Consider the following 24824-nt stretch of genomic DNA (forward strand, 5'->3'; position numbering starts at 1 on the left):
CCCTGGCAGCAGGTCCCATGCTTCCCCAAGCACCCCATCCTCCTCTCACCTCCTTCTGCACCTCGCTCTTGATGGCCGAGATCTTCATCTTCATGTCCTCCAGCTCGTGGTCGGGGATGACGTGGACCTGAGGGCAGTGCTCCGACTCCTCCGGCGAAGGGAACACCAGGTCGGCCAGGGGCACGTACCACTTGCAGTCGTACTGCTGGTGTTTCCTGCAGCCAGGGAGTGGGTGCTCAGTGATGCCTGACCCCCTCCCAGCACATCCCCCAGCCCACTGGAGGACCGGGGGCTGGGACATCCCCTGTGTGCCCAGCGCCCTCCTTACCCCACCGCTGTCTTCTTCAGCTTGGCGCAGAGCAGCACGTCGGTGAAGAGGAAGACGTGCCGCAGCTTCCTCGAGCCCTCCGACAGCTCCACCAAGAAGCCATCCTTGACAAGCTGCCGGGTCTGTGGAGCAGCAGGGCTGGGGTGAGAGCGGGCAGGGAGCAAAGGCCAAACCGCAAGGGACGGATGCTGCTGTCCCCCTCCATGGCTCAGCCATTGGGAGCATGGGAGGGTCTATGTCCTCTGGCTGCTAGTTTGAGTCCCATATGCTCAGCAGGATGCCAGCAAGCAGCAAGGACCAGGTAGAACCCTAACCTTGCACCCTAACTGCACCTAGAGGAAACCCTCCATCTCCTGGCCAAGCACCACGGAGCTCCCCAGCGTGGAGACACCAGCCATGGGCTGGCAGAGGGCTCAGCCCTCACCCTGTGCCCCATCACTGCCCACCCCGCTGGCTTACCTCCCCCTTGGGGGTGGTGACCGCTGTCCTCCGGGGATCTATGTCCTCATTGATGCTGGAGAGGAAGTTCTGTGAGATGCGGAGGGCATCCTGGAGCAGCGGGTAGTCGGGGTGGTCAGCTGGGGTGTGCTTGAGGAGGTCCTGGAAGGGAACAGGCTCAGGTGAGAGGCCAAGGGCACTGCCCTGCCTGCAGCACCCACCCCAGAGACCCCTCAGCAGCACTCCCCATGTCTGCGGGTCCCCAGGAGCAACAGGGCAGAGTCCCCCGCCCCAGGACTGGTGTCACACTCACGTGCAGGACGAGGGTGCTCCGTGTCACCCGGTCAATGGGTTTGTACAGCAACGCTGAGGGGAGAGAGGAGGTGTCAGCAGCCACCCACCAACAGGGCCCCGGCCCTTCTCCCACCCTTGAGAGCCAGGACCACATCCTGCAGGGGCAAGGATGCACATGATGCACAGAGACCCCCCACATCTGCACAAAGCCCTGGATGAACATCTGGGGTCCATTCTGCACCACGTGTGGACCAGCGGTGCAGGTGTCTGTTGGGTCCGCACTGGGGTGATTGCAGCATGGTGCTTGCCAAGTAGTGCTACACACACATTGCTCTGCTCCAGCCATGGCCCCGCATCAGTAAGGTCTGTCCCAGCCCTGGGACAGGGCACGATGGGGACACCAACCCAGGCACCGTGGCCGCCTGCCCTCTGCTGCCACACAGCAAAGCCAGAGGAGCTGTGTGAACACATCCCCACCATGACTGTTGCCAGCACAGCCTCCCTGCGCGGCGAGGGCCCCCCTCCCCTGTGGTGTGCACACCGGCACCACCAGCTTTGCCTGCGGCGGCTGTGGGGCGGAAGCTGCTCATCACCACCAGCAGCCTTTTCAGTTTCCCTTTTGGCTCAGCAGCAGGTCTCATCCCTGACCTGCCCCTGCTGGGCTCTGCCACCCCATGGGACACCCCATATCCCCCCACTCCAGTCAGTCCTGGGTGCAAGGGGAACCCAGGCTGCTCCAGCAGCAGCAGAACCCCCACCTACAGAGAACACAGGAGGACCAGGCATCCTCCCAATGCTGCTGCCCCACGTTCCCTCCCTGCAGCCCCACATGACTACACGAGGCTCCATCCACGGCAGGGGCACAGAGCTGCCCTGCACACAGCGCACAGACACCTCCTTTCTCCTGCCATGCACCTTCCCAGCAGGAAACCAGCACTGGGGGCACTTCAGAGGCACATTTCACCCCAAGCAGCCAGACCCTCCTCCTCCTGCCCAGCTCTTTGGACGGGTGAAGGCACAGGGCACACTGACAGTGCTGCTCCCTATACCCAACCACTCACATGTCCCCCCCGAATGCTTACAGCCAGGCCGATGCCTCTGGGTTTTCCCTTTGCTTCTGAGCACTTCCTCAAACTGCCAGGGCCAAGCAGGGCCTGGCTTTGGGCTGGGGAAGAGGGAAATGTGCTGCCTGCATCCACCCTGTCCTGTGAGCTGCAGGGGGTTCCAGTCCACTTTCCCCAGAGTGTGCTGCTTCATGGTGCCCCCCAAAAGTGGAACCCCTGTCCTGGTACAGGGAGGTGAGGATGAAGGGCTGGACCATGAACTGGAGGCTGCATCCCCCACAGCTGTGCCAGCAGGTAAAACTGGAGCCCCGCTTCTTGCAGCAGCCATCCTCTGGGATGCAGGGGGGCAGGCAGGGTATCCCCTCCTCATTCCCCGACCCTAGATCCATGGGGAGGATGCTGCCATCGCTACAGGCACATGCAAAACACCAGGGAGCCAGGGAGGGGCTGTCCCAGTACAAGAAGAGCACCAGGCTCCTCACCAGCACAGTTCCACCAGCCTGGGACCCACACGCAGGCAGCAGGGGCCCAGCCTCAGCAGGCAGGGATGCCCAGCGCCTCTCCCCCCCAGCCATGCAGAGATGAGCATTCCAGACCCACCACGCTCACCGCCTCCAGCAAGCAAACAGGGAATCCTCCCTACCACCAGCCCCCCGGCACAGCGCAGTCAGAGGGATCCCCAACCCCTCGCTGTCCCACCACTGGCACGGGCCCCTGCCCGCAGGGAAGGCGAGCGCGTGGCCGCGTATGCCGGAGCCAAGATGATTCAATAGAGCCTGGAACAAAGACGTTCCCAACTTCAGGCTGCAGAACACGACACAGCTTCCACACCCCCCCCCCCCAAAGCAAGGACAGCGAGCCCCACGGCCAGTGACCCCACAGCACCGCTCCCCACCAGCACCTGAATGCGGAGCCCTCTCCCTCGCCTCACCGTAGGTGCAGTTACAGCAGAGCCGGACCACAACGAGGATTTCCATGGCAGCCCCGTCTCCACGCAGCCATCTCCGCCGCCCCGCAGCAGCTCAGCCCGGCTGCGGCACGGCATCGGCCCCTCAGCACGGCTCCGGGTGCAGCGGGATGGGGTGCGCAGGGGATGGGGGGCTGCCGTGTGCCCCCGGCATCCTCAAGAGCCGTGCCCCCCGCTCCCTGCCGGCTCCGCGCACGGGAACACAAAGGGCTCCGCTCGCGGGAGCTGCTCAGTAATTCATCCGCGCACAGACAAAGGCTGCGTCCCCCTCCCCGCGCCCGCCGTACCCTCCATGGTGACGGACGTGTGGCTCTCCTTCGAGTCCTTGGGGCCCTTCACCTTCAGCTCCTAGGGAGGGAAAGGCCCGTCAGAGCAGCCCTCGGGGGGAAGGTCATTGCTCAAGGTCATGGGATCCCCCCCTCACCCTTCCTGCACCCTGATACCTCCTCCCAGCCCCAGCCAGGCCATTCTGGAGGCCACACGTGGGTGCTGGGGTGGACGTGTGGACTGTACGGGATGCCAGGAGCAGCTCTGGCTGTGCCCAGCAGAAGGGACACAATGGACCCATGTAGCACCCTGGAGCAGGACTCTCAGCCCCACAGCAGCAGGGGGAGGCTGCTGGTCCCACTGAGCTGCCGTGGAGGGGCTGGAGGGAACAGGGAACAGGTCTGCAGCCACAGAGGGTGCCACTGCTATAGGGGAGCCAGGCATGGAGATGCAGCCAACAGGAGATGAGCCACAGGTGCCCCGTACCCAGCATCCATGCTCAGTGGATGGGGCAAGCAGGAGAAGACTACGCTGGCACCCCAGAAATTACAGCAACGAGGGCTGAACCCAACCTGAGCTTGCACAAGGCAGGGGGAATCCCACAATATGCAAAGACCACAACCTTCCCTCACAGCCACTGATGCTCCTGCCCTAGGACAGTCCCTGAGGGTCCCCAGGACAGGGACAGCGTCCCCATGGGGCAGATGTGGCTGTCTCAACCATGGGACAGCATTCTCCACCCTGTGCCAGGACAGCCTGCTCACAGCAGCCCTGTCCCCCCGGCCCAGCTTACCTCTGAGATCTTCTGGAACTGGTTGTTGCTCTGGCTGCACTTCTCTGCTGTCTCCAGTGCGATTTTGTAGTTATCCACAAAGGCTTTGTAGACCCCCAGCTGGCTGGCCTGCGGGGAGCAGGGATTAGCCAGGCATCCAGTGGGATGCTGAAGCCACTCGCAGTGTGGGCAGCCAGGCAGCCACCGAGGGGGACACTGCTCAGAGCTCTCCACTCCCAGCAGGACACAGCCAGCCCATAGCCAGCTGGGCCACATGCTTGGATCCACAGGGAGAATCCTCTCCCACTGCAGGATGCTGTGGCTCCTGCCCAGCCCTGTGCCCCCCCAAACCTCCAAAGTCCAGCAGAGAGGTAATGAGAGCCTGGATACCGGAGGCTTTAGCTACAGCCACGTCCTGGCACCCTTCAACCTGCCCTCTCCTCTTCCCTCCCCAGCACGGCCACAGCACCATAGGCACAACCTCTGCTCCCATCGCAAGTCTGAAGCAGCAGCAGGCCCCAGAGCATGACCCTGGAGGGCACAGAAAGCAAAGAGGCAGCAACCTGGGAGCCTGCCAGCCCCATGGTAAAGCCACACCAATCACCTCCAGCCAAATCCCTGCCATGGCTGCTCCTGGAACACACTAACTGTGCGCATCAGTGAGGCAGGCAGCAGGGACTGCTGCAAGGAGGGATGCAACAAGTCCCATGGCCACCAGTGAACAGATGGCAGGGCATAAGCTGAGTCCCACAGCATGGTGCTCTATCTCCCTGGCCCTCCTCCTCTTCCAACTGAAGCAAGACCTGGGGAAGGCCATACCAGCTTCTGGAAGAGGTGGCCCATGGTGACGTTGCTGTCCCATTGCTGCACCTTCGGGCACAGGCTGTCATAGAACTCCTTATGGATCTCGTAGATGTCCTGGATCTTGTAGAAAATGGTCTCAATCTGCTGGAGGGTGAGGACAGGCTGTGATGTTGTGGCTGTGGCCTTCAGTGGCTTCATAGGCTGCCAAGGGAGGAGAAGGGAGAGCATTTGAGACTAGAACTGAGAGGGGAACATTGAGGTGAGGGGGATGTAAGCTGGTATCAAGGATGAGTCTGGGCCAGCAGCTGGAGCAAGGGGCTGCTCCCAGTCATGCATCCCCACAGAGTTCCCCATGGCAGCGGTGAGCCCACGTTGTGCAACAGCATCACCACCACGAGGGCCAGTGAGCCCACAAGAGGAAGCGGGGCTATAAATACTTCCCCACCAGGCACACGAGCAGCAGGGGAGGCGAGACGGGGCGGCTGGGCCAGAGCAAGGCTGGATCCAGCATCGCTCCTGCCGCATTGCTCCTGCACAGGTAGCATCTGGGCCAGGCCTGCCTGGGGGAGGCTGTCCAGGAAGAGGTGACTCACTCCTATCCATCCATCCATCCATCCATCCATCCATCCATCCATCTGCTAGGGAACATCCCTGGAGGGGCTGTGCTCACCAACAAGAGGGCCTCCAGCTGGTTGATGTAGATCTCCTCGCTGGCCAGGAAACCGGACAGCACCAGCTTCCGCATCTCCAGGCCTTTTCCAGCATCTCGCTCGCCCTATGCAACACAGCAAGGAGCCTGGCTGAGCCAGCAGGCAGCACAGGAGGACACCCCTCATCCCACCAGCCCATCCCTGCATGGGTATCCCCATCAGTGGCAGGGAAGCTCCATGGCGAGGGCTGGGCACGTGCCTGCCGGGCAGCACAGCCAGGCTGGAGCCAGCTGGGAAACCAAGGGCTGCACTGGCTTCGCTCCCCTCCCTGCTCCGGGCTGGCGGGGAGCCCGGCGCTGCAGGCAGCATTCCAGGGTGGTGCACAGCACTGCAGGACTCTCCCAGGGCAGAGTCCAGAAGCGCCCAGTGAAATCATGCCCGGCGTTGGAGAGGAAATGGCCTCGAGTTGCGCCAGGGGAGGCTTAGGTTGGATATTAGGAAAAAATTCTTCACCAAAAGGGCTGTCAAGCACTGGAACAGGCTGCCCAGGGAAGGGGTTGAGTCACCAGCCCTGGAGGTGTATACAAGACGTGTAGATGTGGCGCTTAGGGACATGGTTTAGTGTCGGAGTTGGCAGCGCTGGGTTAAAGCGGGACTCGGTGCTCTCAAAGCTCTTGTCTAACCTAAACAATCCTGTGATTCTGTGGTGCTCCCGCGTGATCCAGCACCACCCTTTCCCCAGCTGAGGCTTTCCCAGGAGAGTGCCACCCCACAGGCACTGGGGTAGGTCCTGGGCTGTATGGGGACCCGCTGCTGGCAGCTCAGTTAGTGACCAGGTCTGCTGCAGCACTGACGCAACCATGACCCTCACGGAGCAGGGAGATGGGCGATGCATGGATGGGCTGGGAGGCTCTGGGAGCCTCAGCCAGGCTCCAAGGCATCCCAGTCCCTGGACCGCCTTGAATGCCCAGCATGCCTTGGATCTCCACTTAAAAACCACACTCAGGAGCCAGGCTTTGCCACCCAAAGGAGAGCCATGGGTGGGCATGCCCATGGATCAACATCCCCCTGTCGCACTCTGGCACCGGGGGCTGCAGTGCCAACCAGGGTGCCCACCCTGCAGCTCCCTGCCAGGCTGCACTGTTAATGCCGGGACACAGTGACTGGTGCAGCACAGGGGTGCACGGGGGGAGCAGGTTTGTGCACTGGGAGCTTGTGGGCTCTCTGCCACCAATTAGTCACAGGCTCTTCCTGCTTTCCTCAGCCTGGGCCCTGCGCAGGAGCTGGGGAGATAAGGGGCCCGTCCACACCCGGGCCCTGCAGCACCCCATAGGGATGATGCCGGCCGGACCCCCGCAACCCAGAGGAACAACCATAAGGTGGGGCACAGCAGCCACATGCAGGAGACCACAGGGAGAACTTCAGCCCTGTGCCAGCACCCTGAGGGCACACAGGCAGGGACGGCAAGAGAAGGGTGCCAGGCTGCACATGTGCCAGCACATGGGTCCCCCCGGGGCCACCTCCCAGCGCTGGGGTTTGGGAGGTTGCTGGTGGCCATGCAGTGGGGCAGTGACAGAGTGCGGTCCAGCCCCTTCCTGAGCATCCGGCGGCAGCTCTGCCGAGCCACACAGCCCCCCCCGAGCAGCACGCATAACCCCACTCCCCACGGGAACAATGCTGGGGGCTCACCCCACTCTGTGCAAGCACCCGCTGAACCCTTTGCACCCGCTACCCTGTGCAGCCCCAGCCCATGCCCTGGCTGCAGGCGGTCCCGGAGGAACAGCAGTGATGCTCCTGCTCCCCACCAGCACCCACCACATGGACCCAGGAGCTGCCCCAAGTCCCGGACATCACCAGCACCAGCAAGATGCCCTTGACCCCCAGCCCCACCACCAGCACAGGAGTGGGGAGCTCCCGCTGCCCACCTTCTCGCCGGCCGAGAACGGAGACACGGGGCTGGTGGGGGTTCCCGGCTCAGAGTCATCTTCATCCTCCAGCACTTTATCCAAGTACCCTATGGCCTCCTCTTCCTCCTCCATGGCCGGCTGGGCAGCGGGGACCCCGCGAGGCTCCGAGCGAGGGGCTCACACGGCTGAGCCAGCTTGGCCTGACTCAGCCCTGGCCACCGGCCACCTCCGCGGGATGAAAGGAGCCATTATGGGATCCCCGGTGCTCCCGCCTGCCACAGCTCCGGCCTTCAGCCCGGGAATCCCGGGGGGGGGCAGCACAACCGCCCCCAAGAGGTGCTGGCAGCGGCCGCTCTGGGGTCCGCAGCGGTGGCACAGGAGGGTCCGGCCGGCCCTGCGCTCACCCCCGGAGGGGCTGCGGGTGGTGGAGGGCCGCTGCCCCAGCCGGCCCCGCCGCTCCGCCCTGCACGCTCGCTACAGGAAATGCATCTCTTGGCGCTGGAGGTGGAGCTGCCTCGCCGGCGGCGTGTGGTCAAGGCTGGGGCGCGCAGCAGCCGCCTGCCCCGAGCCGGCTCTCCCAGCGCTCGGCGTGCGCAGTGGGAAAGCACGGCGAGGGTCCCCTGTCCCCTGCCAGAGCCCTGCATCCTCACCCTGCGGAGCAGACAGCACCAGGGGAGTGCCCATCCCGCCCGACAGGGTCCCTTGGTCCCAGCGTGTCCCGTGGGCAGGCAGAGACAGACCACAGGGATTGCCACCGGCAAAAGTGACCTTAGAGGGCAGCAGCGTCAGCGGGTACCATAAGGAGACCTGGCTCCACGCTCCCAGAAGGGACCTCTCTCTACCCCAGAGGGGACTCAGGGCAGGATAACGCAGCTGAGACACGTGCCTTCACACAGCATCCTACATGGACCAGCGCTAGCACTTCACTGCTTCCCCAGCCTGACCGCAACAGAGGGGCAGCCAGGGAACAGAAACATGAGCAGTGTTGTGGCACCTGCGAGGGACATCATGGGCCCTGGCAAACAGGGCAAGAACAGGCTGGAGGAGGGGAGACTAACGCAAGAGCTGTTTCAGCAGTTTCCCCCTGCTCCTCGGCAGCAAAAGGGGAACCAGCAACCGCATCTGTTCTGCCTCCTGCGCCTGTCCAAGCCTGGAACCAACTCCTGCTACGAGAAGTGGGCAGAGGCACAGACATGGGGACTTCCAGAGTCCGTGTCTAGCCCTGTGTCCACATCGCAGCTCAGGCTTTGCTAAGAGGGGTCTATGCCAGGGCACTGGGTCCCTGCCTGCTGCAGCCAGGTCTCCAGAGGGCAGAACAATCCCTGCCCAGGGGAAAGCATCCACAGTGCCAAACCCAGAGGCACCTTTCCAAGCAGGGGCTGGGCCATCACCTCACACCAGGTGGGAGGAGAGACAGGCTGTGTCTGCACCCAGCATCTGGTTGCCCCAGATGTGGTCACAGCTGCCCCAGGAGCTTGCAAGAAGAGGTGCCCCACCAGAAACCTCCTCCAGCACTCCAAAAGGCAGTGACACCCGTCCCATCCCACCAGAGAAGAGAGATGGGGTGAGCCTGGCACCCATGACACAGCAGAACCCATACGCAAGCTTATGTCCATCGCAGGGCTGGACACACCGAATTAAATGTGCTATGAGCAGACGGTGCCCCACTAAGCCCTGACACAAGCAGCTCTAGATAAAGAGATGGAGGCAAAGCAGCTGCTGAGCTCTGACACTTCCCAATCCTGTTAGAGCCAACCAAGCCAGCTTCACTGCCTGCATCCAGCTCCACCAGCCCCCAAGAGCACCGCTTTGCCAGTGACCCCTAGGGTCTTCGCCAACTCTGCTTTCCCAGGAATACTCTCCCCTATCCCAGCTGGCTCCCGGGATGGAGCCCATCGCCAAATCCCGGCGTCAATGCTCGCAGGGCTGTGCCCAGCATCCTGGTGGGGTGGGACAAGGGGTGCTGAGCCCGGGTGGTTTGAGCCGGCATCGGGACAGGCTCCTTCCCGCAGCAGCGTGGCTGCGGTCCCCAGGGAGCGCGGTGGGGCGGCGCTGGGTGCCGGGAGGAGGATGCTGCGCAGCGGCGGGCCCCGGGGAGGAAGCCACACCTCTCGCCTCTTCTGCCTCAGCATCCGGGTCAAGGCTTAACTCTTTCCACGACAGAAACCTGCACGTTTCGCAGCCTGGCTTCCTGCCCTTGCTGAGCCCCAGCGCTCTGGGAGACCCCAGCGGCACCCCCTCCACAAGCCCTGTGCCGAAGGGCCAGGGGCACCCTCTGCCGTGCCAAGGGCCCACCGGTCCGGGCACACAGGCCCGATGTCCCCGGGATTTACATGATCTTTTATCCTGGAAAAATACAGTTTTCCCTTCGGTCTCCCTCCCCGCAGATCTCCGAGCATCCCTCCTGTGAAATCCCGAGGATGCTCTCGGCAGAGCAGAGGAAGAGGAGCGGTTAAATCCGAGTTCCCCAGAAGGGGGGACCCATGCAAGGGGTCCCTCCCCAGCCGGCGGTCCACCTCCGAGTGCCGCTAGATGGAGCCGGCAGCGCGGCGCAGCGGCTGCCTGCGGGCTCCCTGCGAGCCCCACACTTCTCACCCAGCCCGGCTGCGCTACAGCAGCCGGTCCTTTCTCCCCGACCAGCCGGTGCCGTCCTGGCTCTGTCACCGGGGCAGGGACACGCCATGTCCCACCGACATGGCACCACCACCAGCAGCAGAACAGGGTGCTTGCTGTACCCCGGAGTTTGAGATGCCAGAGGACGGTCTCGCAGGTCACAGCAGCATCAGACCATCAACAACAATGCTGACACAACCGAGCGGGTACCCACAGCCCCGGCTTCAACCGCATCCGGCACAGAGCTCCGCATCCCGAGCACCTACCCCTGTGCTGAGGCTGTCGGTGGGTGTAGGGGAGACACCATCCCCGCTGTCCTGGCCGCGGGCGCTGAGCTGGGGGGACATGGTGGGCGATTCATCGATGTAGGGCATGGTTTCCGAGCCCTCTGGCAGCGCCTTGGGCTCCTCGTTGCCCTCGGCGTCGTACTCGTCCGCACCATAGTTGAAGTCTGCCAGGGGAAGAGGATGGTGGTGAGCATCCATGCAGCGGCATAGCCGAGGGTCACCACACAGCACACCACAAACACCCCGTTGTGGGTTACCTGCAGGCAACAGACCCTGTGTCCAACACCCGGGACCACGCATAGACACACATTCCGGCACCTGCAGCCCACCCTGGCCCCACCAGCCCCGGCTGCCTGCTTTCTGCCTGCTCCAGCAGGCAGAGCATCACACAGAGCATCCTCAGCCCCACAGGGCATCCTCTGCTTGACACACTTCCCTAAATTTGCATAATTAACGGCACAGAGAGGCCTCGGGCCTCCTCAGTGCAGGGACAGCTGCTCTGCCAGATGCCCTGGCCCCACACTAGTGGCTCTGCCCTGCCTGCCTAACATCCGCCATCCCCGTGCCATCCCTGGGGAGGGAAGGAGCTGGGCTGGCAGCCGCAGCCACCAGCCTCCCTGCTTTCGCATGCCCATCCTCCTTGGAGTGTAGGAATGGGTGCCAGGGAGGATGCCTGGGTCTGCAGCAGAGAGGGCATTGCCACTCCCCTGGTAGAAGGCGGATGGTTGACAGCTCCATGGCGGGTGGGCAGCTTGGTGGAGCAGAAAGAGTCTGCTTTCCCCGATGCCGGATGAAGCCACCACCACGCCAGGCCAGCACCAATTTTTGGATGCCCCACGCTGTCCCTGTTGTCCATGTGTTGCCCTCTTGCCCATGGGAAACCATTTTGGGGAGCTGGAGCCCCAGGTAGGAGCTAAGGGGTCCCGGGGTCTGCAGCAGGTCCCCGGGGTGCAGAGGGGGACCGGGGTACATCCTAACCCGTTACCATGGAAACGGCATCAGCTCGGTGGCAGCGGGAAGAGGTGTCTGCAGCAGCCCCGAGATGCTGACAAAGGGGAGGGGGAAGGGAGCATGGCTGCAGCAGGGGTGGCCGAGGGGTGCAGCCAGCACCCCCCCGCCCCCCCCGGGACCAGTGGTTAAGACCCCCTCAGCAGCTCCCAAAGAGGCGGTGGGCACGGCCTGCCCAGCTCCATGCCAGTCCCTCATTCCCCTTCACCCAGCAGTTCTATGGCTGTCCCCATTGACCCCCTGTCTGCAGACAGCAGGGAGACCCAGACAAGACCCTGGCTGAAACCCTGGCCAAAAAAGGGGGGGCACAGGGGCTGGAGCAGTCATTCCAGACCGAACGCTGCACCACGGACACTTTGTGCCCCCACAGCTCTGCCATCCTGGCCAAGGCGTCCCCTGACTCACACTGACACTGCTCAGCACATGAACATTGCACTTGGCTTCCTAGTGGAAGTGGATAAACCTTTAAATCAGAGTACTGCGAAGGCTGCGAAGGCTGAGAGCCCTGCTGGTAACAGTGGGGAGGGGTGGGGGTCCCATCCTGGCTCTGCAGGAGGGATGGAGGAGAGCACTGACATGGGCCAGATGCATCCCAGCTCTGCCAGGATACCGCAGGACACAATTGCTTAGGACTGAGCAATTAGTAGCTAATAACCACACTGCAGAGGCTGGGAGCCACCTTCACTTGGCCACTGCAGTCAACCCAGGAGCTGACTGGGAATGAACAAGCTGGATGGGCATTGATGGGGTTCCCCTTTGGTCCTCAGCTTCCAGGGAAAGGGGATCCTTGGCTTTAACCTATCCTGCCTCCTCGTGGTGGGATGTCCCTTGTCCCTCCTCCCTCCTGCTTTTGATGGGTCCCAGCTGGAATACCTCGAGGAAGAAGACAGCATGAGGTGCATGAACGCTGGTGTCCCCCCATGATGGACCCCTCCCCAGAACACCCACCCCACACAGCACCCTCTGAGCTCAACCAGGCACTGTCCCTGAACTGGGGATGCCCCAGAGAGACCCAAACCTCTCACCCAGGCTCCTTTCCCCATCAGGCACAGTCTAAAGAGAGCCAAGCTGCAGAGGGGACAAAGCTGCTGGTCCCCATCAGGCACATCAACTTGGAGGCTCCACTGCCTCCCCTCCACCAAGGCCAAGATCTGCAGCTCCAGACTTAACAGCAGGGTGGGCAATAGGGCACCCAGAGTGGCACCAGCACTGGGGAAGACCTGGCAACCAGGCTGGGTTGACTTGGCAGCAAGGTAATGAGGAACACAGCTTTAATGAGGTGGCTGGGGACCCTGGGAGGTGACACCCACAGCACTGCAGGGAAGAAGACGGCATCAATGGCACAAGACCGGGAAGGGACTGGCCTGTGGGATGCAGGAATGACCTGGCTCTCAGGCAGCCATTGCTCCCGGTTGAAGCAGATCTACATCCCAGTACCACGCAGTGCCCCAACAGGCATACAAGGAGCCTGAAATGCTCACAGGAGGGAGGATGGAGCTCTGTCCCTACAGCTCCAGCTGTGCCACCAGAGGCTGTACAGTATTTATGGGGAAGGCCAGGATCTCTCCATCACCCGCTGCAGGGAGGGAGCCAAGCACCATCGAGCAACCAGGACAGGCAAGGCGAACACTGCTGGGCGAGGGGATGTGGAGGGTCCAGCCTCTGCGTCTCCCTGCCTGTGGGGTGCTCCTGCCACCCAGCCAGCCCAAACCAAGCGCCTCCCTCCTCCTCCCGCAGCTGCACTGCCCCTGCAGCCTGTTCCTGTGCCCGTGCCAAAACCCAGTGCTATTTTTGCACCCGTTTTTTAGCAGCAGTGGAAATGCTCCTGCTCCACCCCAAGGAGTGGGGACTGATGGGAGGGAGGTGGCCTGGACCAGGGGAGCCACTCTAGGAGGGTGAGGACACCCTGACCTGAAACAGGCTTGTAACCCCAGCTCCAGCACAGCCCCTTGACCCTGAGCTGGATCCAGCCCCACAATGCAGCAAGGGTTGGTGCCCATGGGATGCTGACACCATCAGGGCAGGGGTCCTGTGGGCTGGCATGTGGGCCAAGGAAGGCGACAGGGCCAGAAACACATCCCCACAGGGGACTGTTTTCCCCAGAAAAAGGATGTCTCTGCTCTGCCACCTCTTCCCAGCTAACGCTAGCACTATGGTCCCCAAAAGGAAGCACATCCAAGGGCAGTGGCTGGCTCCTGCCCAGTCCAGGCAGAGGCAGCACAGTCACAGCAGCTCAGGGTGGCATTTTCTTCCCTTTCCAGACAGATATATGCTGTTCCCCAGCACCGCAGCAGCGCATCAGCACACCCTAATGCTTGCCCATCCTACCCCACTGCCAGGAAAAGCTCAACATCCGCATGGAGCCTGTGAGGTTTTGGGGAAACGCCACGATTTCCCTGTGCCTGGGTGAAAATTCACCATGACAACACGGATGCGTGAGCTGGCCTCGGACCTGCCTCCGCGGGCCTCCTCCAAAGGGTGGCTCAACACAAACAGCATCTCCTCCACACCATCACCACCTTCCCTGCTGTGACGAAGGCCAGACCCTGTCCCACATCCCCCAAAACATGGACATGCCAAACAGCTTCCTCCGCACCTTGGCAAGAGCGGCTGGAGCAGGATTCAGGATGGCAGAGCCACTGGTTTGCAGAGATGCCTGCGGCTGGGAAGGAGGGTGCGGATGGGCTGGATGCAGCCTCCGGGCTCCATCCCAGCCGCCTGCACAAGCTGCACTGGACCCTGGGACTGCTGCTGCTGGATATGGCCCTCTGGCTGCGGGTGTTTGACCTGGAAAACTTGGGGTAGCTCAGCCCTATGCAGTGTGCCCCCCCAGCAGCCCCTGTCTCCCTCCAGGGAACAGCAGATGCCAGATTCATGAAGGAGGCACCATTCCCCCTTCTCTGGATCATCCCAGCTTCCCACACAGCCATGCCAAGCCTCACTGCCCCACAAACACCAGGCTCTGAGCTCAACACTGCACTCCAAAACCCAACTCCAGGGTTGAGCCCACGCAGCTCAATTCTCCCCCAGAATGAACAACAGGGACCTGAACAACAGGGACCTTCCCTGTGACCGAGTCCCCACATCCCCTAGCCATGTCCCTGGCTCCCTTGGCTGCTGCTGAGAGAGCTGCCATGGGATCAGGACCAGTGCAGCTTCAGAGCTCGTTTCTCCCTGCTGCACGTCTGTAGGATGGAGGGATTCGCACCCCTGGGATGCTGCAGGACGCCTCCAGCCCCTGGGTACCGACACTGTGTTGCCACAGTATCCTTTGCTCGGCGCCTTGGAGCTCGCTGCAAGAATCACTGCTGGGGGAGAGCTGCCTTCTCACCGCCACAGAGGGATGGGGATGGGACACGGAGCATTAAACATCCACATCCCCAAGGACCCGCGTGGGCTGTCAGGCTGCTCCAGCCCCAGCGAGACCCACCACACCGCGGCCACCATCACCCATCCTGCTCATGCAGAACACGGGGGGATGCTGGACCAACTCCAGTCAGGGTTGCCCTGCCACCGGGATGCTCAGGTAGGGGAGCACAGCATCAGCTCAGCCGGGAAGCCCCCCGCACAGCATCCCCAGCACGCACAGCATCCCCAGCACGCACAGCATCCCTCCCCGGCGCGACGCAGCATTACACAACAGGTAGTGGGGACCCAGCACCCCGGCCCCCCCTCACCACCACCCCTCCAGCCCAGGCCACGTACTGCTGTAGAGGGTGTCGATCCAGGAGAGCCGCGGCAGGCCGCGGTGGCTCAGCGGCTCCATGCTCAGTGGGCTGTGCCGGCTCAGCCCCGCCAGCCGGCTCTCATCGCACAACAAAGGCGGCGGGCGAGGGCGGGAGGCGGGGGGCTGCGGGCCCCGGCGGGGTTGGACGGGAGAACCGGGCGCACGGCGGCTCTGCTGCCAAGGGTGCCCGGGGAAGGAGGTGCTGCCTGGCAATGGCAGCGCGTCCCGCCTCCCGCCCCTGACTGCCGCGGGGAGCCCAGCTCAGCGTCCCCCCCGCCGCACGCAGCCACGCAGACCCTCGGCGGGGGTCTGGGGAGCAGGAGGAGGGGATGGTGGTGGTTAAGGGGCATAGGGCCGGCCCCCAGGCTACCCCAAGGAGAGTGAGGAGGAAAGGGGAGCCCAGCATCATCCCCCCTCCACCATGGTTTTATCTCCTTCCTATCACCCTGCGCCCCCTCGTCATCAAAACCTCACCAGCCCCTCGAACCGGTATGGCTGAAGGATACAGGCTCCTCTTGGCTCTGGTAGCCACGGGAGGAACCAGGACCTCCAGGAGCTGACCTGCCCCACACAACCAGGGTAGGCAGAGCAGGGCACAGACAGGCAAGGGTTAAACCACCCTCCCCAGTTCTATGTAGCCAAAGGAAACATAAAGTGCCAGAGTCATCAACCCCAATATGTCAGGGCACCAGCCAAGCGTTCAAGTGCAGAGACTGCCCTGTTTCAGTCTGTGCCGGCACCGCTGCCCCGGTCCCGGCAATGTGGGCAGTGTTCCCTGCCAGTGCCCTCGGCTGAAACTTGCCTGGATGGGCCTGGACCGGACGGGAACAGGGCAGGAGGGATAATGCTCCACCAGGCAGCAGGGGAAGGTAGAGCCACCGGAGCATGAAGTGCCAGGACACGGGCGGCATCGGCAATTGCTCTCTCTGGGAAACCTGAGAGGACGCTGCCAAGGCACTGCCACCCCCCGATCCCTGCTCCCAGGTGTGCCCACGCTGCCTGGACATGCAGCCAATATGTTCTGGGGAGCGCAGGAATGCCAAGACTGTGGTACATGGAGCCACCGGCATCCAGGGTGAGGAGCCACTGCTGCCCCTCGCACATTCCTGCCTGCCTGGGGCCGTATCCAGCTCAGCCATGGCAAGGACCCATGCCACAGCCACCACCCTACATGCTGTGAATCACTGGGTGCTGAGTCAGAGGGTGCAGCCACATGGCTGCTATTTCCTACCCCTCGCTTGCCCCAATCCCAGGTATTTCAGGGAGCCCAGGGCACCGCACAGCCACCCCTAGGGATGCTGGGCACCATAACCCCTGCACTGCCCGGTGCCAGCACGTCCCTTGTCCCCAAGCCATTAGCACAGTGCCATGCCCAAGGGTGGCCACGATATGACAATATCTGCTGCTCTCTGTCCCCTACCAACTCACCCATTTGCTCCTGCCTAGGCTCCAGGTACCATGGCCTGTCCTTGCTCTATCTATTTAAGATTCCAATAGAGAGTCCCCCTCCATCTCCCACAGCCAAACCCTGCAGCCCCCATAGCCCTCTCAGCACAAGGCCCTGCCACCCAGCACAGCGAGCCACCAGGAAGGTGACAGTGGTTTGGCTGAGCACATTAACCCTGTTCACAGCAGGAAACCACGCTCCGGGGACACCACAGTAGCACCAATGGGAGCAGCATCAGCAATAGTAGCATCAGCACCAGCAGCACAAGGTGCAGCTGCTCCCCCTCCATCACAGCGGCTGCAGAGCCATGGGGTGGTTGGTTTTCCATGCACAGCTCATTGCATGCACTCCAGAGGTTTTTCCACGTTCTTTCCCCTGCCAGACACACTTCCTGGCCACTCCTGCCCATTCACTGGCTGGTCACCCCCAGTGTAACACCATGCAGCAACGCCACAGCCTAGGAGGACCAAGCTGGCATGTGCCCCATAGCCTGGTCGGGTGCATGTCCCAGGAAGGCTCCCCGTGCACTGGGATGCCCAAATTGCGCTGCAGCCGACGGGCCTTACCTGGCTGCACACACCAACCCTTGCACAAAACAGCCCCACCAACCCACTGAGCTTTGTTTTTCACTTTGGTTTCCGTGCTATTTTCGTGTTTGCCAAAACAACAACAGCCAAACCCCCAAACTAGCAAAATAGCTTAACCTCCCTGCTCTCCACAGGGCTGGGGGGAGCACCCACAGCCCTGCAGTGACACAGAGCAGCCCTGGGTGTGAGGAGATGCTGCCACCCATGTTCTCCGCCCCCAGCTCCAACCACAGCACAGCTCCAGCTGGGAGCATCGCTGCAGCAAGAGCCAAATCCCGAATCCCACAGCTCCTCCCTGCGATGGGCCAGCCCCACGCTGCCCGCCTGGCGTCTGTCTAGCCCCTGCCCACCAGCCCACACGTTGCTATTTAGGGACTCTTGTGCAAGAAGTTCTTCCAGCCATGGCCACATGAGCCTCGGTGCTTGTCTAGGGCCGGGCTGGGGCTGGTGGTGGAAGATCATAGAATCATAGGATGGTTTGTGTTGGAAAGAACCTCAAGATCACCCAGTTCCAACCCCTGCCACGGGCAGGGACACCTTCCACTAGAGCAGCTTGCTCCAAGCCCCATTGAACCTGGCCTTAAACACTACCAGGAATGGAGCATTCACTGCTTGCTTGGGCAGCCTGTTCCTGTGTGTCACCACTCTCACAGTAAAGAATGTATTGCTTATCTCCAACCTAAATCTCCTCGGTTTAAGTTAGAATCCAAGCCAGACACCAGCCAAGAGTCCATGTTTCTGAGCTCCTTCAGCACCGCTCTGCTGGGCTCTTTGGGAGGTCTGGGCTGTCCCCACTGGAGCACAGCAGCAGTTCTCCCCTTGCCAGAGATTGCAGAGAGGGACAAGAGGAATAAACTTAAATGTTTCCATCCTCCCCACCAAGGAGGGCAGCAGATCCTTCCTGCCGGGTGTCCTGAATGTGCTGCTCCTCAGTTGAACTCAGCATTAAACTTCTCCCCCAGCATCACTCTCCTGCAGGATGGAAACCCTGAGGTCCGTGTTCTAAACTCCACTCACAGACCCCGGGCATGGTCCTGCAGCTCCCCACTCTGCAGGGAGCCAAGCAGGAGGCCTAAACTGAGCAGGTTCTCCTCAGCACACATGGGGAAGAGGGCAGAGACCCAGCGCAGCAGCAGTGCCCTTGGCTTCTCAAGATACCAGACAAAGAAGGAAAAAAAGGTGGTGGCTGCTTGCAGGAAAATGCCGCTAAGATTGATGAAGATGAAGGCTTGAGCCAGCTATCGCATCACGTCTCTCTTCTGAGAGGGAGGAGATTGTGGCCATGTGTGCCAGCGCTACAGCCCCGGGCTGCTCCTCTCCCACCCAGCCTCAGTGCCAGCACTGCCGAGACAGCTCGGCCAGGTTTGCTTCCCAACACAGGACCTGCAAAGGATCAGGAAGAGGTGTTGGTTCAGTGTCAGAACAAAACCCACCCATGGCAGAAAGCCCTGGTCCAAGCACAAAGCTCTCCCTGTGTGCCAGAGCTTCAAACAATCCCTAAACTGGGATTTATCTCGGGGCAGATCTGCAGGACATCCTCTGTGATTCTGCTCAGGCTACAGCCAAGAGAGCCAAGAAGTGCTGCTGCTGATCTACTGATCTACATATGCAAATTATCTCGCTTAGCAAACACGGATAAAGTAACAAGGGGTGGGAAAGCCAAGTCAATCTGAAGACGTCTCTCGAGGATGCAGCGAGATCTGTGCGCTCCCTCCTGCTGCTCAGCCCTGGCCAACCTCCCAGCGCCTGCTCAGTGGGACAAACACAGCCGTGCCATGAACCAGGACACAGGCACTGTTTTCCTGGGATGGATGCACACTTCAGGGAGCTGCCTTGGCTAAAGCAGGCTTCCTTCTCTCTAACTCAAGGGAAGCACGGGGGAAAGCATCTCCCACTGTTCACTGCTGCAGGGCTGGCCACAGCAGAGCAGCATCCAGCAGCAGAGAGAGCAGAGCCATCCACTGGGATCCCAACTGGCAGCGTCACCGGCCACACAGGGCAGGAGGGGAGGAGGAATCAGCCAAACAAAGAGCCCCACTGCACAGAAGTGTCTTTCCAGGGGAAAAGAAAAACCAAACCAGATTTCAATAGACTTATAATGCAAATGTATTCAGGCCCCGCAGGGCACTTCTGGCTGGAGCCAGCCACCTAATGAGGGCTTCTTCTGTGCCCTGCTGCTGCTCCTACCTGGGAACTGCCAATTGCCCCACAAGTGACCACCACTGCACCGAGCCTGGGGAGCCGGGGCCACCTCCAAGCCAAAGTGCTTGCCCCATGGCAGGTACAGCCCCTGGCACTGCTGGAACCCAAAGATGAACTGTGTTCCCTCCTTCCCTTCTGCAGGGCACCGGGGCTGACAGAGTCCAGCACTACTGCCCACCACCTGAATGCTGCTGAGCTGGGGGAGCTCGGTATCGTCTCTGCCCCAGTTGCTGAGGACCAAATACCCAGCCAGTGGGACCATGCTCAGCCAATGGCACACAGGGATGCACAGGGATGCTGGAGCTAGACCTATCTGAGAGATGTCAGCATGTCTGGGCTGATGAAAGCAAGTACCACAGCCATGCGAGGGAGAAGAGGAAGCCACCCTGGGAATGCTCACACTGATGCTGAGGATCTGGTTTAGAGAAGATGCAGGGTCATGATGCTGGGCAGCAGCCAGATTCCCACTGCAACCACGTTCAGCTGATGCAAGGGCTATGGCAGAGAGGAGCAGCACAGGGGAAAGCCAAACCCAGCCATAGAGACATGAGCACCAGGGCCCACTCACCCACTGTCCCCCTGCCCGGTGACAGGGATTCCGGTCCCACCATGCATCCATCCTGCGTCCGCTGCCCTAGAGCTTCCCCTTTGCTCTTCCAGCTCCTTCACAAGTCCTCCACTATTTGCCCATCACAAGGAAGTTACTCCAGCAACCGGCACTTACTGCTCTCATTTAAAAGCTCTGCTTTTAAACTGTTCCACTCAAAAGCTTTTTAGCCCCATGAACTTCTGCATTCATTTATGATTTTCTTCAGCAGTGCCAACCCACCCCAGCGTTAACCCTGCAGACCCCATCTCAGGCACCAGCGCTCTCCGGGGAGGCAGCCCCACATCACACAGGGGTTCTTGTCAATGCTGCCATCATTTGTCGGGGAGAAAAGCCACCTCCTGAAATGCTGCTGGGCCCCAGAGCAGATGGAGATGATTCAAAGGTCCCCAGCAGGCAAACACACACACACACACACACTGTGGTTTTGTCCTCGCCTAAGCAGTTAAAATTAAACACTGAGGCTCTGCCTGGCCTTCCCCAGCCAGTAGAGGAACTTTCCGCATCTTCAGAGCCAAAAAGGCACTTCCCAGCAGTGGGGAAATACAATGAGGTATAAAACAATCACTATAAGGACACAGAGGAGGTAGATGGGTTCTTGGGGAGGGATAACCCCTATGCATGCACCTCCCAGCTCCAGCACAGACCCCCAGGTCCCCTTCTGGTGCTGAACGAGGGGAAATAAATGCACAGACAATGCAATACGGCACCTTCCCAGGCAATGTGGGATCACTGCTCCTTCACCTCTTGGACACAGCAACCTACTCCAGACAGTAAGAGATGCACTGGGATAAGCTCTGGACTTTGCTCGCTATTTTCTGTTCTCTTTTCATGGGGTTTTAGTGGGTTTTCCAAAAAAGAGACAAGGAACTAGCAAGACCCAAGGGTGGCTCAGTACAGCAGGACACAGCCCTACCTGCAGCGCTGCCCCATCATCCCCGGCTGCAGAGGGGTTTCTCCAGGACAGAGATGCCACTTTTGCACCACCATGTATTTGCCAGCAGCAACATGAGCTTAAAGCAGGGATGGAGCAGCAAGAACAAGCCCTGCCTTCACCAAAACCATGCCAGGAGCCCCCAGCATGACACCCCTGGCAATCTAGGCCCCAGCCAGGCATGCAGGGATGAGATGGGGGGGACTCCCTGGGGACTCAGGTGGCCCAGGTCCCCTTCCCCATCTCAGCCCTTTGGTTCACACACCGACACTGCTGCATTTCTGTGGTCACTGTCGTTTGAGGCAGGGACCCGCAGCCTCCCTTCCCATTTCCCAAGGTAAGGCAGTGTGGCAGGGTGAGCAGAACAGCCCACGTGACTCCAGGATCTTTCCATGACAGAAAGTGTAATTCCAGCTAAACAGAGGGCTGGGGATTTCATTTACAGCGCAGCTCGCAGGCGCAGCTGTAACCAGATCCGCTAGCCAGCCCCACCGTGGACTATTCCAGCTATGTCAGTGCTTCCCACTCCACAGCACGCATTTCTGGGGTGCAGGGTGCTGCAAAGGGCAGGCTGGGGAGCTCCCAAACCCAGCAGCCTTCAGGGGAGCTTTAGGAGCTCCCGCAGCATCCCAGCTCCATGGCAAAGCCAGCCTCTTTCTCCACTTCCCAAGGGCAAAGCAGGGACACCCAACACTGGGCTTATTCCACCTCTGTGCACGCTACCCAGCTGCTGCACACAAAGCACCTCCTGATGAGCATCACTAAGTCCCTCCTCTTGGTCACCAGCAAGTCACCTCCTGCCCACTCATCCCACCCTTTCCTTGTGGGTACCAACCCACAGCACCAGACCCTTCACCCCGGACTCATGCTGTGGCAAAAGGGAGATGATGTGATGGAGTCAGCATCCAGCACACCCCGACCACCACCGACATGGCCACGCACACCATTGTGCGTGCTCAACTGTGAGGCCAGCTGCGTATTTGGCCACAGGGAGAGGTGACGCCCGAGATGAAGGGAATTTTAGTCCTTTCCATGCTTTGTTTTTAGCCATCTGGTCGCTGATGCTCAGATTTTGTTGGTCCCGGGTGAGCTGGCACAGGCGTTATCTCAGATGCCAGGATCGTGTATCTGGCTGTCACACGCGCTGCTCTCATGCAATAGCCGCAAACAGGCATCTTGCAGATTTCCCCACTTTAAATCAGATTAATCACAAGCTACTTAAAGGAAACCACTGTCTTTCCCCAGTAATCCCCATAAAGACAATATTTAATACTCCTTCGCTTGCTGTCCAGACAGTGCTGCTATAGGTTACAGTGAAACAACCATGTACAGCCAGAGCCGTGGAGCCATTAAGCTCCCAAATTCACATCGAAACACTGAGGGACTCGGGCAGAGCAATGCTAACCAAGTTACACACCACCCAGAGAAGCAAACAGCACTGCCATCAGGAGGCTTTAATTACATCTGAAACCTAAAGAGAAGTAAGAAGAAAACAAGCGGAGCACAAAGTTAACCAAGTGTCCGGAGAAAGGAGGATCTGAGCAATGACCACATGGTCTTACAGGACTCTCCAATTCTGCTTTTAAATGTCAGCGCCATCAGCACACACAAGCGCCCTTATTCACGTACAACAAAGGAAAGTGCTGATTCTTGGGAAAGGCCTGGGAAAAGGCTGGGGAAAGCTCATCGTAGCAGCCATGAGCCAACAGAGCCTGGCTGTGCCACGGAGCAAGGAGCTGGGTGCTTGGTGCAGGGGACGAGACTGTGATGGAGACCCATTTCGAGGAAGAAGATGAGGAAGAGGCCACATTTAACCACAGCAGATGCAAACTTGGATTTCAAGGTCTTGCCCAAAAGACTCGCCCCAACCAGCTGCAAAGGTCTTGGTCATGATGTGGGGCTGGAGAATACCTCCGGCTCATGAAGCCAGGACCCTCAGAGGCTTACACTGTGCTCCAAGGAAGCCCCTTTAACAAGGGTCTCTTGCACAGTCCTGGGTGTTCGGAAGCATTCAGGAGCATTGCCCTGAATAAATAAAATACAAGATCTGAGTGTAAATCAGAAGGGTTTGTGCCTGGTTGCTCCGATGCCCTTGATTCCCCTTGGCTGCTGAGCAGCTCTCCAGAAACTAGAACCAGTGCCCATTGATGGGGTGATGGAGAGGGACTTGGGTGGCCATTTAAGGGCAGCACATCAAGTGTCCTTGGTCTTCACCATGGGGCTGGGAGCAGGATCCCACGGCTGGTCCCCACCAACTGGGGAGAGGCACAAACACACGTGTGAGTGAGCCCAGAACAGCACGGAGACAACATCAAGAGCAGCCACATACTTTGGAGACACAGCTCAGGGAGGTAAAACAGAAACTGAGCTCTTCTCCAGCCCTGCAGTCTAATGCAATAAATACAAATTACACTAAATATTAAGCTCGGTTTGAGATCAGAGCACTTGCTACCCAGGCAATGTTAACCAAGCACGATATAGCCTCGGGGAAAAACCACCACCCTAAACCATCGAGCAAGAGCAAAATTAACCCCAGTCAACTGCAGAATTAGCAATGTAAGAAGTGACATTCTCTAGCTGTCAGGACAGCACTTGAACCTGGTTTAAAGCTGATGCAATAACAACTTGCAGGCCGCTGGAAGTAGGACAGTGTGATGGGTGACAGCGCTCACTGGCTGCGCCTTCAGTGCCACAGAACAGCCAGTCACTTGCAAAACAACAGAGTCCTCAATCCGCCCAGCGGAACGCCCCAGGACACCTCATCACCGTGGCATGCCGCTGCTTCAGCTGCTCCAGGACTTCCCCATGGGAGGTCACAGGGTGTCACCTGAGCAGAGGTGTCCCCACGAGCCAGGTCACACCTTGAGAAAGTGACTCTCCCAGTGTCCCAGCCCCAGAGGTGGCTCCTGGGCCAGCAGCACATCATCAAAAGCCTGCTACAGAGGACGGCCACGCTCCGTCCCTGCATGCCCAAGGATGAGGCCTTGGCACGGGATGTCCTTGGAAGTGGGACAGGGATGACACAGGAGCTTTTGGGGTGACCTTAGTGATGGGATGGGGACAGCACAAGGGCGGCAGGTGGCATGAGATATTTGATGGAGATGGCAGAAGGGCTTGGGGTGACCTCAACCATGCAATGACAAGGGATCCCCCTGGCTGTGTGATGAGGGCAGCCTGGGGAGACCGTCAGATCCTCTGCCATGCCACAGCACGGGGTGCAGTGGGTGTGTGACAGGGACAACACAGGGCCTTGGGATGACCTCAGCAGCAGCGTGGCACGGTATGGGGAAATGCGGACGGAGCAGCACGCTGTGCCCTTGGCTGTGCCTTAGGCACGGCACTGGAGCTCAGGGCGGACAGCAGCAGGGCTGGGGATGCCCTTGCCCATGCGCTAGGGCTGGCACCGGGGCTGGGGACACCCCAGTCCGCGTCGGGGGATGCCCCGGACGCAGGGCGGGCACGGCCCCCCCGCGGCACCCACCTGCCGAGGAGGCGTCCTCCGCGTCCGAGCTGCCGCCGCTGCCTCCCTCCGGGGAGCTGCCCGCGGCCGCGCCGCCGGGGCCGGGCGTTGTGCGGGGGGCGTCGGGCAGGGGCGGCGGCGGCGGCGGCGGCGGGGGGGGGGCCCGGGCCAGCGCCGCCTCCAGGTACCCCACCTTGAACCGCTCCTCGGCCAGCGCCCGCTGCAGGCGGCGCAGGTGGCGGCGGCAGCGCTCCAGCTCCCGCTCCATGGCCCGCACCGAGCCCAGCTCCATGCGGGGCGCGGGCTCCCCGGGGAACTCCGCCTGCCAGTGCCGAGCGAAGTCCGCCCGGGCCGCCTCGCCCGCCGCCATCCCCGCCCCGGACCGAAGTTTCCCCCCCCGCCTCCTCTCCTCCCCGCACCGCTGCCGCCGCCTTCCGCCCCCCGCCGCCGCCGCGGGGCCT

General features: G+C 60.8%; 1 protein-coding gene across 4 annotated transcripts in view; it reads right to left on the reverse strand.

The window, feature by feature from the left end:
- ABR (ABR activator of RhoGEF and GTPase) overlaps nt 1-24489 on the reverse strand; it is a 39271-nt gene extending 14782 nt beyond the window's left edge. Inside the window, exons 1-10 of one of the 4 annotated variants that reach the window (XM_065695151.1) lie at nt 24385-24489; nt 10371-10555; nt 5605-5709; nt 4950-5135; nt 4152-4259; nt 3379-3439; nt 1080-1132; nt 788-928; nt 329-450; nt 50-215 (exon numbers count right to left, since the gene is read on the reverse strand). In XM_065695151.1, the coding sequence (XP_065551223.1) occupies nt 50-215; nt 329-450; nt 788-928; nt 1080-1132; nt 3379-3439; nt 4152-4259; nt 4950-5135; nt 5605-5709; nt 10371-10478 (1050 nt within the window). In that variant the 5' untranslated portion in view covers nt 10479-10555; nt 24385-24489. Of the gene's footprint in view, nt 1-49; nt 216-328; nt 451-787; nt 929-1079; nt 1133-3378; nt 3440-4151; nt 4260-4949; nt 5136-5604; nt 5710-7509; nt 7976-10366; nt 10556-15104; nt 15181-24384 lie in introns of those variants that run through there. The other 3 variants (XM_065695152.1, XM_065695156.1, XM_065695154.1) reach the window with 3 other exon arrangements.
- Between the last annotated feature and the right edge of the window lie 335 nt (nt 24490-24824).

The sequence above is a fragment of the Lathamus discolor genome, chromosome 14 (assembly GCF_037157495.1).
Source record: "Lathamus discolor isolate bLatDis1 chromosome 14, bLatDis1.hap1, whole genome shotgun sequence".
Lineage (NCBI taxonomy): Eukaryota > Metazoa > Chordata > Aves > Psittaciformes > Psittacidae > Lathamus > Lathamus discolor.